Source organism: Camelus bactrianus, chromosome 13 (assembly GCF_048773025.1).
Source record: "Camelus bactrianus isolate YW-2024 breed Bactrian camel chromosome 13, ASM4877302v1, whole genome shotgun sequence".
Taxonomy (NCBI): domain Eukaryota; kingdom Metazoa; phylum Chordata; class Mammalia; order Artiodactyla; family Camelidae; genus Camelus; species Camelus bactrianus.
In genome coordinates this window covers 41,352,091-41,366,730 of record NC_133551.1, presented here as the reverse complement: position 1 = coordinate 41,366,730, position 14,640 = coordinate 41,352,091, and the positions used below count along the sequence as shown (strand labels likewise).

The 14,640-nt window shown below is 33.6% G+C and overlaps 1 protein-coding gene across 1 annotated transcript in view; it reads left to right on the top strand.

The window, feature by feature from the left end:
• The window catches only part of SCP2 (sterol carrier protein 2), a 96,930-nt gene that overhangs the window by 23,983 nt on the left and 58,307 nt on the right, over positions 1-14,640 (top strand). The window contains exons 6-7 of the mRNA XM_010951783.3: positions 6,382-6,508; positions 10,689-10,752. Of these exons, the coding sequence (XP_010950085.1) occupies positions 6,382-6,508; positions 10,689-10,752 (191 nt within the window). The remainder of the gene's footprint in view (positions 1-6,381; positions 6,509-10,688; positions 10,753-14,640) is intronic.

The window sequence follows — 14,640 nt, the reverse complement described above, 5'->3', positions numbered from 1 at the left end:
TTCTTTTAATTTCTTAAATAAGGCTCCTTGAAAAATTATCATTACATATATGGCTTACACATTATTTTTTTCTTTATTGACCTGAGTGTAGGCAAGGGACTTAAGAGGTTGTTGCTCTTATGAGGTGAAATGGATCTATGGTTCCCAGTGTTGGCACTTCCTACTAGTTGGTTTTTGTTGGTTAATTTTGCAACTTCTTCAGAGCTGGAATGTTGCCACTCAAATGTCCTCTAACCACTTATTTTTTTAGTCCATTTAAGCATGTGATTCTGTTGGTCCTCAAGTCAGCAGCAAGCAAGGAGGAATTGCTTAAGTCATCTCTTGATTGGATGTTAGGCGTCAGAGGAGGTCTGGGGTTAACTGTTCATATCACAGACAAATACAGGAGAAAATTGGGACTTAAATTTACTGAAGAAGTGGAGGAACAATGTATTCTTGTTTTTTGTTTTTCGCCGAGACATCTCTTCATTATCTCTTTAGGCTGAGGTTGCTCTGTTTTTAACTTCCTAGGGGGGACAGAAAAAATAAAGAAGATACAATCATGTGTAATGACAATCATTAGTGATTTGCTAATTTAGCAAAAAAAAAGTTGATTGTGCTGCATCTATAATTTGATTTACTTCATTTTTCACTTAACATTATTTTTGAGTACTTCATGTTAAAAATTATTTGTAAGCAAAAATTTTTGATGGCTGCATTACAGTTTGTCATGTGGCTATATTATAATTTACTTAACATTGCTCCTCTTATTGGACATTTAGATTTTTTTTCTTTATTATAACTGTAAATTACACTATGATGAACATGATTTAAACAGTATTTTTCTATATTTGATTATTTTCTTAGGATAGATTCTAAAGTGATATTCTTTAGTAAAAGTTATGAACTTTTTCTTTTAAAGAATGATGACTTTATTATTTTCAAAAATGAATTCAAGCTAATTACAAAGAATTCAAACAATACTATAAAATCCAAAGGAGGAAAAAAGTTTTCCCATCATTAACCCCCTATTCCCATGCTTTTCCTGTATGTATGAGAGATCTTTATTTTGTTTGTTGTTATTATTTCATTGGTTAATATGGTGAATTATATTGACTGATATTTGAATATTAACCCATCCTGTATTCCTGGGGTAAATGCTCGGTTGTGATGTATTATCTTTCATATGTTTTTTTGGATTAAATTTGTTAACATTTTGTTAAGGATTTTTGTGTCTATGTTCATGAGAGTGTTGATTTGTTTTCTTTTTGTTTTAATGTTTATTTACTTTTGATATCAGTATAATGCTGGCCTCAAAGAATAGTTGAGAATTTTTCCTTTCTCTTCTGTTTTTTTCTCGGGGGAAGAGTTTGTGTATATAACTGGTATTTTTTTCCCTTAAATGTTTAGTAGCATTCACCAGTGTACATCTAGGTCTGTAGTTTTCTTTATAGGAAGGTTTTAATTTCAGTTACTTTAGTAAATAAATTACTATTCGGGTTATCTTTTTTTTTTGAGAAGGCTTTGATAGTTTGTGCCCTTTAAGGAATTTATCCATTTCATCTAAATTGTTGAATTTATTGACGAAAAGTTGTTCATATTATGCACGTAGTATCCCCTTAGAGCAGGATTTTTAGACATGTCCTCTCTCGTCTTCTGATGTTGGTAATCTTTATCTTCTCTCTTTTTTTCCATGATCAATATAACAAAAGATGTTTACCAATTTTATTGATCTTTTCAGAAGACCAGCTTATGTTTTCATTGATTTTCTCTATTTTTTCTCTTTTCTGTTTCATTCTACTAATTTTTATTCATTCTGTTTCATTCTGATCATTTTCTGTTTTGATCTGTTGCGATCCTTAATATTTCATTTCTTCTTACACTAGGTTTAATTTACTCCATTTTTGTAGGTTATTAAGCTGGAAGCTTAGGTCACTGATTTTAAGTATTTTCAAATATAGGCATTTAATGCTGTAGGTGTCTTAAAACACTGCTTAAGCAGCATACCACACATTTTTTGTGTCATACTTTCATTTCACTTAGGTCAAATTATTTTGTAGTTCCATTGTGATTTCTTCTCTCACCCATGTTTTAGAAGTGTGTTGCTTACCTTCCTAATATTTAGTGCTTTTTCCAGATATCTTTCTGTTATTTGTTTCTATTTTAATTATCTGTAGTCAGAGAATATATTTTGTATGACGTGATTACTTTTTAATTTATCGAGACTTGATTTTTGGCTCAAGATAGTCTGAACAGTAAATAATCTGTGTGTGCTTGAGAAGAGTATGTACTCTACTGTTACTGGATGGAGTGTTCTGTAAATGCTGAGTGAAGTTGGTTGGTATTATTGATCAAGTCTTCTATATACTTACTAATTTTTCTGTCTACTTGTTCTATCAGTTATTGAGAAGGGAGTATTGAGGTCTCCTGCTAAATCTGTGGATTTGTCCTTTTTTTTCAGTTTTATCAGTTTTTCCTTCATGTACTTTGAAGCTCTTATAATAGATATGTTAGCATTTAGAATTGTTATGTCCTTTATAGACTGGCCTCTTCATCGTTGTGAGAGGCTGTGAGGTGTGTGACACCATGAAACTGAAAATGCATTCATGAAATTTTTTATGGATCCCAGCCAGGTGCTCCTTTTGTCAGACCCTGCCTTTAGAAGGATTTTAGGCTGCTTTTAAGAATTTATCTCTTGTAGTGTTCTTTGATCTTTTATCTGTTTTGTCTGATATTCACATAGCCATTATAGCTTTCTTTTGAGTAGAATTAGAATTTTCTTTTTCCATCCTTTTACCTATTTCTGTCTTTATGTTTGAATTAGGTTTTTGTAGGCAGCATTTAGTTGGGTCTTGCTTTATAACAGTATAAAAATCTCTGCCTTTTAATTGGGCTTTTTATATCATTTCCACTTAATGTAGTTATTGAGATAGTTGGTTTCAAATTAGTGGTTAGTGGACACTGATGCCTACTGGCTTATACCAGCTTGTAATATCTGGTTATGCATATCTCTACTCATCTATGCTTTCAGTGACATCATGCTAGTAGATTCAAATTGGCCATGGTGGGAATATTTATACCACAAAATTGGCACCTGCTATCAGTTAGGCTCCCTCATCCCCCTTGAGCCTATTAAACATTTACTAGGACACCACTGATTTAAATCTATCATTTTTCTACTTGTTTTCTTTTGTTTAGTATCTTCTTTATTCCTTCTTTCCTCTTTGCCTCCTGTCAATTGAGAATTTTTTTATAATTTTATTTTGTCTGTTTTATGAGCATATTAACTATACCTCTGGTCCTTTGTTTTGCTTTTAGTGGTTGCTTTAGGGTTTAAAGTATCCATTAACTTGTTCACAAAATATCTTCAATGTTTAATGTAACATTTTGACTGTTCACTATAGTATTACATGAACCTTACAAAGTATTTTTTGTTGTCTCTTCCCAGAAACACATATTACTTCTATACATGTTATAAACCCCACATTAGTTATTGATTTTTCTTTAGTCAATCATTTTTTAAAGACTTCTTAAAGAGAAAAAACTTTATATTTCTCTACATGTTTATCATTTTCAGTGTTCTTTATTTCTTTATATTGATTCTAATTTTCCTCTAAGATCATTTTCCTTCTTCGTGAAGAATATCCTTTAACATGTCACATAGTGCTGATCTGCTGGTGATGAATTCTCCATTTTCGTATGTTATAATAAGACTTAATTTACCCTGATTTTTGAAAAATGAATTTGCTGAGTACAGAATTCTAGTTTAGCTTTACTTTTTAAAAAAATTTTAGTTCTTTAAGGATGTTGTTTCACTGTCTTTTGGCTTTCATTATTTTTTATTTAAAGTCTGCTGTCATTCTTATTTTTTATTCCTCTATAGTTAATGTATATTTTTCTTTGGTTAATTTTAAGATTTTTTTCTTTATCACTGGTTTTGAGCAATTTATTATGGTGTATCATGGTGTAGTTTTATCATGTTTCTTGTGCTTGGAGTTTGTTGAGATTCCTGGATATGTGGATTATGGTTTTCATCAGATTTGAAATTTTTTTATCTATTATGTCTTAAAATATTTTTTTCTAACATCTCTCTCCATCTTCTATTTTTCTGAGACTCCAGTTGCACATCTACTAAACTTCTTGATTGTTGTTCCACAATTCACTGATTTTTTTGTTCACTTTTTTGTTTTAATTTACTATTCCTTAGGTTTACTAATCTGTGCAGCATTGTCTCTACTGTTAATTCTGCTGAGTTTACCTTTCATTTCAAACAATGTATATTTTGTCTCTAAAAGTTTCATGTGGGTCTTTTTTTAAAATATCTTCCATCTTTTTCTTTTTCATGTTCATGATTTCTTTTATCTTCTTGAACAAATGGAATATATTTATAGTAATTGTTTTTTAATGTTCTTATCTACTAATTCTATCATCTGTGTCATTTCTATTGATTGAGTAATTCACTCTTTGCAGGTTGTACTTTGTTGTTTCATTGCATGCCATGTAATTTGTTTTAATCATGCCTTGTAATTTTTGATTGAAGGCTAGATGTTGTAAATTTTACTTTATTAGGTGTTGAATTTTTATATTCCATTAACTATTTAGGGGTTTGTTCTGGGGTGGTTGTTTTTTAAAAATGGTTCCACCATTTTGAGATATGCTTTTAAGCTTTGTTAGGTAGAATCAGAACAGCTTTTATTCTAAGGCTAAACTGACCCTGCTACTTGAGCAATACCTTCAGTACTCCATTGATGCCTCATGTGTTAGGAAATGTTTCCATCGTGGTTTTGGGAATAAAAACTATTCCTGGCCCTGTGAGAATTGTTCTGTCTGCTCCTTTCCGGTGATTCTTTCCCTGGTTTCAGTAGTTTTCTCATACTTACGTATTGATCAGACTCAAGGGGAGCTCCCTTCAGATCTTCAGACAGGTGTCTATCTCTTCTCTCCATTACTCTTCTTTGTGAATTCTAGGTGTCTTGGTCTCTCTGAACCCTGAACTCTATTTCTTCAGCTTAGGGAGTCTGCTGGACTCTGTTACTCCTCCCTGCTCTTTCCAGGTAGTAATCTGGGAGCAATTGTAATGCTCACCTTATCTATTTCCCTTCTTTCAGAGATCAGTGTACTTAGCTTTATGTTATCCATTGTCTGAAGACAGTTGCTTTGTGTGTTTTGTCCAGGTTTTTAGTTACTTAAGATAGAAGGGTAAATCTGGTTTCTGTAGTCCATCATGACTAGAAGCAGAAGTTATTTATCATTGTTTTCATTAGCATTCCCTTTTAACTTGTATGCAACATTTTATGTATTGAAACTTTTTTTAGATTTCTTTTGACAGAAATAAATTTCCACCTGTGGTAATCCAAACACATAATTATCTATACTTATTTTTAAGATTTCTATGTTCACAGATTCGACAGGACCCATTTATCAGCTCATTTTGTCTTTATCCTTTGGATTGTCAAGTTGCTTATCATGTCTAACTCAATAATTTTCCTCCTTTAAGCCTATTTTTTCTTAACCTTAACTTTTTCTTAGCATTTCATTTAGAACCCTTTTGTGGACCCCCAAAACTTTATTTGTTCAGTCAACAGTTGTTTATGGAATATTTACTATGTGGTGAGCTATATGCTAGGCATTGTGTATACATACAAAGTGTATGAGAAAGAGTTCCTGCCCTCAGGGAGCTCATAGTCTAATAAATAAACTGTCAAGAAACAGTTTCCTTTTGTAGAATATTTGCAGTAGGAACTGTGTTTTTCTATTCCAGAATCATGGAAATAGAGGTGATTGCACTGAGTATCACTTTATCTGAATCTTAATTTGCTTCTTTTCTCAAACACTCAAGACTGCTCCTGCCTTGGGACCTTTGTTCCTCTGCCTACAATGCTCCTCTCCCAAGATTATACAGATGATTTACTCTTACTCCTTTATATCCCTGCTCAAATATCATTTTATCAACTAGACCTCCCCTGACTATTTTCTATAAAATACCACTTCTTACCTTTAATATCCCTTACTTGGATTTATTCTTTATAGCATTGCTATTTACATTTTAATTAATTTTCATCCTCATCACCTTCTGTCTCCTCTTCCCTGAAATGTAAATGCCTGGTGAACAGGGACTTTACCTGTTTTGTTCACTGTTTTATCCCCAGCACTTAGAGTAGTTTCTGGCACATACAGGATTCCTTACAAATGTTTCTTGAAAGAATTAATACCTCTTTGGTCACTGGATTTTTTTTCCTTCCCATGTTTCCCTGCAAAGCATTTTCTGACTGATTTTATTCACATTGTCCATTTTTTGCTTACCTTGCTTTTGGAATAAGCAAATGCCTTAGTAACATTGTAATAGTTAAAAGAGACACCTATCATGACAAGTACTTACTAAATTTTGTTTTTTCCCCTAAGTTTTCATCTAGGACCAATCCACTTGATAAACATATTGAGGTCCTGATCAATAAGTACGGATTGTCTGCCCAACCAGTTACTTCTCAGATGTTTGGGTGTGCTGGAAAAGAGCACATGGAAAAATACGGTATGTTAAAAAAGCTTTAAGACTTATTGGTGGTTATATACATGTCTGAGAAACAATAGCTATTTAATAAGGAACTGTGGAGGATGCTAGGATGTAGTGGTTTTTCAGTTAAGTGGTTTTCAGTTAAGTTGAAAACATAATCTATGTAGAATTTAGTCATATAAAAAGTATTTACACATAGGACGTCATATGGCATGTACCTGGAGTGATCCACAACAAGACATTGAAATAGGAAAAATAACATAAATCTTGTCTCCTTTAATCATGGACTCCAACTTGAGGCTTATCAGTTCTGAATATGGTAATGACACTTAAAGCTTGCTCTTGTTAATGGATTTAATATAGTCAAATTTTATTCTCAGTATTTGAATTCATCAGGAGTCCATCATCATTTGTCAATCCATAGTGTTTTATGATATTTAAATTTCATAGTTGATTTTTTTTCTTTAAAAAAATTTTTTTATTGAAGTATAGTCAGTTACAATATGTCAATTTCTTGTGTATGGCATAATGTCCCAGTCATAGTTGATTTTTATTATGTAGGTAAACATCCTAATTTTTTGGTCAATGATTGGCCCACCTTAGCCAGTTAGTTAAAGCATGGGATAGTGCAGATAGGGTTTTTGTTGTTGTTGTTTTTTAATTGTATAACCCTGAACCAGTGCCTTGAGTACTGTGAGATAGGAAAGAAAACAGTTGTAGTTGAAAGTTCAGCATTTCTATTCTTTGCAGGAAAAATATCCCAGGTTTGATAGCCAAGATCAAGTAATCAGAAAAGAAAGAAATCTTCAAGGAAGAATGGTGGGATGGTATAGAGGAGCACTGCCAGTGTTTGGCCATGGAAATTTTTTCTTGTAGCTATTTCTTACCATTTTTAAGTCAGTCCATTCCAGTCTGGCATCCTTTCTTTCTCAAGGCTACCATTGATCACTATGTTGCCATATCCAGTAAATACTTTTCAATCTTAATTTAATACACTTCAGCACCATTAGTCCCTTTTGATCACTTCTTTCTTGAAACATTCCCTTCTCTTGGCCTCTGTGACACTTCATTCTTCTGGTTTTTCTTACCTTGTTGGCCATTCCTTGTCTATTTCCTTTTGAATTAAATAATTCATTTAAAATATTATTGAGCTCTTATCATATTCCAAACACTATTCTAGGCACCAGAATATAGCAGTGTATTAGTTAGCTATTGCTGTGTAATAAACCACTCCAAAACTCAGTGATTTTAAACAATGATTATTTATTATTACAGTTTATAATTTTGTAGCTAGACTGGGAATCAGCTGCTCTAAGCCATACTCAGCTCTTTTTGTATGGGTTAATCATCTGACCTGAGGTTGGTTGGAGGCTCTGTTTTAGTCCTGTTTGGCTGGGTCGTATGGCTCTCATCCTCCTCTTGGAATCAGAGGGCCAGCTCTGGCATGTCCTTTTCATGATGATAGCAGAAGCACAAGAGAGTAATCTGTAACATGCAAGGCCTTTTGAGACCTGACCAAAGCAAGTCCCATGGCAAACTTGGAATCAAGGGGTAGGGAAATATGCTCTACCTTTTTTTGTGGTAGGAAACTACAAAGTCAAACCATAAAGGATGTTCGGGATGGAAAAGGAATTGGAGACATTAATGCATTCAGTCAAAAGCAACAAGTAAGCAGATGAAATGTGTGATTTTTGCTTAAATTTCTAGTAGGGGAGAGACGATAACACATGAAAAAAATGAAGATCATTTCAAATAATTATTAGTCCTGTGAAGAAAATAAAACAAGATAATGTAGTTGTGGGGAGAGGGGGATAAATTTAAGATAGTTAAGGATGGTCTTTATACTTGTGCATCCATTTGGCATCTTTGCATCTCTGCTTGTATATTTAACAGATGTCTCAAGTGTAACATGTTCAAATGCAAACTCTTAATTCTGGTCCCCCATCATCTTAAACTTACTCTTCCTCTACTTTTTATCATCTCAGTAAGTGACATTTTCATCTATTCAGCTGTTCGCTGCAGAAACAAGAGTCATCACTGACATTCTCCGTTTTCCCCTACTCCAGTCCCTCACTATGTCTTATTAAGTCTACCCTCAAACTCCAAACTATATACATATATTTTTCCAGTTCCTTTTATTATCAGCTCTTATCCAGACCAGAACTTTTCAAACTGAACTGTGACCTGCTAGGAAATCAAGGAATCAAGTTAGTGATTGAACCCAACATTTTTTTAAAATATGAAATTTGTTGTTGTTATGTATTATAACTCAAGACAGAGAAGTGCACAAAACATAAATATACAGCTTGGTGAATTCTCATAAAGCTCATAACTGTGTGACCTAAATCACCTCCAGGTCGAAAATAGAAGGCTAACATCCAAGAATCCTCTCAAGAACTTTATGGGTCTCCTGTAAATCCTTTTGGGTTGCTCCATTAGTCAACAGCCTGCACCTGCAGATCACTTTGGGCTAAGCCCTTTTCTACCTTGGGTTCTTTCTGAGACGGCTGAGGAGCAACATTCTTAACCTTCTTAGAAGTGCTTTTAGAAGATTTGTGAAGCACAGCGTTTTCCTCTTTAGAGGGCTTGTTTTTATGTTTGAACAATATTCTGAGCCATCACCTTTGATTTTTCTGGAAATCTTAACAAAGGATTTGTCACACCTTGGGCTTCATCTTTGGACCATGTTTTCCTTGCAGTGCCCTGGATTTGATCTTTTCTCAAGGACCATTTCTTTCTTTCCTTTTTTTTTTTTTGTTTCCAGTTTTTAGCTTTTTAATTACTTAATTTATTGAAGTATAGTTGATTTACAATATTGTGTTAGTTTCAGGTTTATGGCAAAGTTTTATATATATATGTATATATGTTATCCATTATAGGTTATCACAGGATATTGAATATAGTTCCCTGTGCTATACAGTAGGTCTTTGTTGTTATTTTGTATACATTTGTGTATATCTGTTAATCCCACACTCTTATTTATGTCTCCCTACCCTTCCCTTTTGGTAACCATAGGATTGTTTTCTATGTCCGTGAGTCTGTTTTTTTTGTAATTAAGTTCATTTGTATCATTTTTTTAAATTCCACATATAAGTGATATCATATGATACTTGTCCTTCTCTGTCTGATTTACTTCACTTAGTATGATAATCTCTAGTTCCATCCATGTTGCTGCAAATTTCATTTTTTATGTCTGAGTAATATTCCATTGTGTATATATAGCACATCTTTTTGTGGTGTATATTTCATTCAGTTCTCACAATTAATGATGGGTGGTGTTATTATCCTATTAAGCAAGTTGCTGGTTTTAGGGTAATTATTTATTTATTTAATTTTGTTGAGAAAATAACCATCAATTATTATTTTCTGGAGGGTTTTTTTTTTTTTTTACTTTCAGGGATGGGTATTTTGTTAAAGGCTTTTCCAACATCTGTGGAATTGATTGTATTATATCCCCACTTAGATTTATTAATAGAATATTTTATTAGTGGATTCCTGATATTGAACCAGTTTTTCATATCTGGAATTAATGTCACTTGGTTATGATGTATTGATTTTTTTTAATATGGAGTTAGATTCTGTCACCATTATTTTATTTAGTACTTTCCAGTCAGTATTCATAAGTGATACTGGTTTATAATTTTTTTCTTATATCTTTTTCAAGTTAATTTTACATTTGCTTCATAAAAAGAAATAGGAAGCCATTCTCCACTTTTGATGCTTTGAAACAATTTATGGAGAATTGGGACTACTTGATCTTTGTAGGTTTGATAGAATACTCTGTGAAACCATCTGGGCCTGATTTTTTGGAAAGAGAAAGGTGTCCCTTGATGACTGGATGGTGAAAGAGAAAAGAAGCAAGTGGGGGGATTTTTAGGGCCCTGCAAGACAGGAAAAAAAAAAAAGAAAGAAAGGAGAAACAAAAAATCAGAGGATACACAATCCATCTTTCAAAAAAACCCACTACAGAAATAGAACTTTATTACACTGACATAAGAAGGTGTCATAGAACTAGGAATCCCTCAAATCTAAAAATAACACTCTCAAATCACAATGTAATAAAACTAGAAATTATTAATAAGATGAAAAAATTCATGGGAAAATGTTGAAATATTTAGCAGGACACTGAGTACCATTGCAACATTTGTTAGTAGAAGAAAAACATTAACCTGCTAATAGAAGTTTGCTTTCTCTACAGGAACAAAAATTGAACACTTTGCAAAAATTGGATGGAAAAATCACAAACATTCAGTTAATAACCCGTAAGTTTTGGAGATCTGAAACAGTGAGAATCTGGGTTATTCTGCTATGTAATATGCACCTTTGTACTTGAAATGCAAATATAAGACCTCAAAAATGTTGAATGGAATGTCTTATGTTTTTCTTATAAAAGACTTGTGCCCAAGTGAACTTTGGACTACTTTTTAGTTTTGGTCTGTTTATATTTGGAATATCATTTAGCTTAGTGGCTCTTTTAAGCAAGAATGTGAATGGCTGGTGTTAAAGGTTGTAATTGGTCGTACATTGCAATCCTAGTAAATGAAATTTATTGTAATAATTTTAGTTGGAAATAACCAGGCACCAGTTTAAGTCATTCTTTAAAACTTTCTGTTTGTTCTGATCAGTTTAAATGTTTGTAAAATATGTATTAGTAGTTGTTTTAATTACTTTATATTAAATTGTGCATTTAAATTATGTTAGTGTCATTAACTCTTACTCTGATAGAATAATATGGTTATTTATACCCTATAAAATAATCTGAAGTAAAATTAAATCATGTGTATTACTGATTGTTAATCTTTGAATCCTGACTGCCTTGTGCAGTGCATGGCTCATAGCATGTACTTAATGGTTGTTGAATAAAATTGATTCACTGGGCATTGAATTAGTGCCACATAACTAAAATCTCTACAAAAGCAAAACCATTAGGCAATAAAAGAATAGTAGCTAACTTTTTAAAATGCCAACTCTGTCTCTGTGCTAGGTAATTTTATGTACATTTTCATTTAATCCTCTCAAGGACCCCATAAGGTAGTTGTTATTCTCATTTTATAAATGAGGAAAATAAGGTTTACAGAAATTAGGCAGATTGTTCAGGATCATTCTGAATAGTGACAAAATAATGTTCATATTTTTCCTCCTACTAGATTACAAACTCCTTGAAGACTCCAGCCATCTCTTATCTTTATGTTAGTGCTCAGCACAGAGTTTGGAACATAATAGGTACTCAGGAACTTATTTCTGAATTATTAAACAAATTTTATTATGTTTAGTAAACATAAAACCATGACAAGGAACATTTTATACCACAAGTGAATCATTACCACATATTTCTAATACTTCATGCTACAACTTGTTCTCCTTATTATTCTAATTTTAAATTGATATTTGAATTCAGAGCATACCTAATTGACAAATAATATCTAATCCTATGCCCTAGATCTGAGTGTATTTTGTGAAAGATCTAAGTGTATTATGAAAGCTTTGGTTAATTCCCTTGCTTATATGATAAAATAGAAATTCCCGCATATGAGATAACAAGCCTGTTATCACTTGGCCTCGTTCCACTTTGCGTCTTATTTCCTAGCACTTCCCTGGCTGTTCTCAGTCTCTTGCCTCACCAAGTTACTTAGTATTTCCCAAGTGTCCTACACAGTGCTTATTTTTGTGTTTTTATTTATACTGTTAGCTCTCCCTAGGATACCCTTCTGCCTTTCTTTTGTTTGGTGAATATCTACTTATGCATCAAATCCCAACTCAAATATCATTGCTTCTCTTAATACCATCTTAAAGCTTCCTGGGCATAATTATTTTTTCTCATGAGCTTCACTGTATTGTCTGTATACCTCTATTATAACACATTGCACTGTGTCATACTTAGTTATTTGTAAGTCTTTTTCCTCTGATGATGATGGTCCTTGAGCAGAGATTATGTCTCATCTTTGTATCTTCAGTACCTAGCAGGGTATTGAACATAGTATATGCTCAATAAAACTTTGCTGTTACTAAATAGTAGTTAGAATGAGCAGTCTTAAGCCCATAAATGTGGTCTAGAGCTGATTTCTCTGTCCTTAGAACTTGGAGAACCATTAAAAATCCTTGTGATTTCCTTGTGAGGAACTATACCAACACATTGAGAAGTTGACAGCACTGGCTTTGAGGCTCCAAAGAGCAGCTCTTGACTTTCCCCAGAGAACTGAAGCTTCCAAGTCTTTCTTTTACTTACCTCCCTCCCTAACCAGGCATTCACTTATCCACTCATTGCAGCATTCTTCTAAAGGAATTTCATTCACTCAGCTAATATTTATTCAGTAGGCTACTATGTGCAAGACACTGCTTAAGCTACCAGTGACATAGCAGTGAGCTAAACAGACAGACAAATTCCTTGTCCCCATGCATCTTCCGTTATATAGTATAAGTTCTCAATTATGTTGAATAGGCAAATGGTATTTCTGGATGTCAGCTTTGTCATTTAAAACTCATTGAAACAGCCAAGAATAGCCTTCTAGGTTTGGCTCAGTAATTTCAGATGCTAATAAAGAGAAGTCTGTTTTCTAACTAGTCATTAGAGATACCCTGTTACGTATTTCTAAGAAGATTGAATTAAGAAACTGTTCTTTGCAATTATTTCCAACAAGTGTTTCCTCACAAATTGTAAGAATACTTAAAGGTAGTGAGAAGCCGTGGTAAGTACTGTAGGATTAGGGATGACTTGTGCCACTTGAGCCTTCAGACCTGTGTCTATAACTTTCTCCTAGTTGTCTCCATTTAGATGTCCCACAGGTGCCTCAGAGTTAACATGTCCATACAGAATTTCTCATTTCCCCTCAACCCTCTTTTACCTTCAGCATTCTCCCTCTGGGTGAATGACATTAACATATACCTGATTATCCTAGATGGAAACTTTGAAGTCATCCTTGATTCTGCCTTCTTCCTCAGTGTCCCATGTGGGTTGCAGATGGGTGGGGATGAACAGGATCCTAGTGATTCTGCCTCCTCACTGTTTCTTGAATTCATTCCTTCTCTCCATCTTTCACTTCCAGTTCCCTACTTTAGGCCCTTATCATTTCTTGCCTTAATTATTGCTCCAGTCTCTTTCTTGGTTTACTGGCTTTTGGTAATGTCTTCTTACCATCCCTTTTCCATACCGCAGCCTTCTTGCTGAAGAACAAATCTGGTCCCATCACTCCTCAGCTTAATACCCTTTAGGCCTTTCATGACCCGATCTTTGTTTGTGTCTCCTGCCCCATCTTCTCATCTTGCCTCCACATTCCTTCCAAATTGTCACACTCTAGCTTCAGTGAACTGTTTCACTTCAAGAGGCTTTGCATGTGCTGATACTTTTACCAGGAATCTGTCTCCTACTTCCCCTTATTTGTTTAACCTCAGAGAGGAAACCCCCTTTGGTATCTGGGTTTGATGCATATCTTGTTGCTCCCATGGCACCCTGAATAACATTTCTATCATGGCATTTATCATATTGTACTAGTATGATATATTTGTTGCCATGGATTCAGACCAGAGATGGGGACTGTGTCCATGTCCCCAGTGCCTAGTACAGGATCTGGCACAAATAAAGTGTTTTTTAAAAGTTGATGATGGTCAAAGTTAACTTTAGAGGCAAAGATGCAGACATTAGTATGCAAATCTAAGTTACATGGACTTTATTTCTAAACATTTGAATTGTTTGTTAATTTCCACATCAGTTAAAGTTTGCTTTTAGAAACTCCTTCATGGTGTTTATTTGTACTGTATTTCGCCAGAGCAATTTTCTGAAACCATGTGATTATATTATTAGAGGAGCTAAAGGAGATAAAAGTCAGTTTCTTCTTTGCAGAAAGAAAATGTGTTTTGAAGAATGCCAATAATTTATTATAGGTTTTGTACATTAATTTAAGAACTCCATTAGCCTTCATTAAATATAGTTGTGTAATATCACCAAAAATGTTGGCTGAATTGCAAGTCATTTAATTTTGCTTTTAAGGAACTAGTATTTGTGTAATTCCGCAGTGAGGGGAAAAGGTTATTCTATTTTAATTTCCAACTGTTCTGACACCAGCTGGGTGTAATGCAATTTAATTCTGGTACTAACCACCTGGAATTAATGCAGACCCCATGAATTAAGAACTTAGTCCTGCACAGGACTGCCC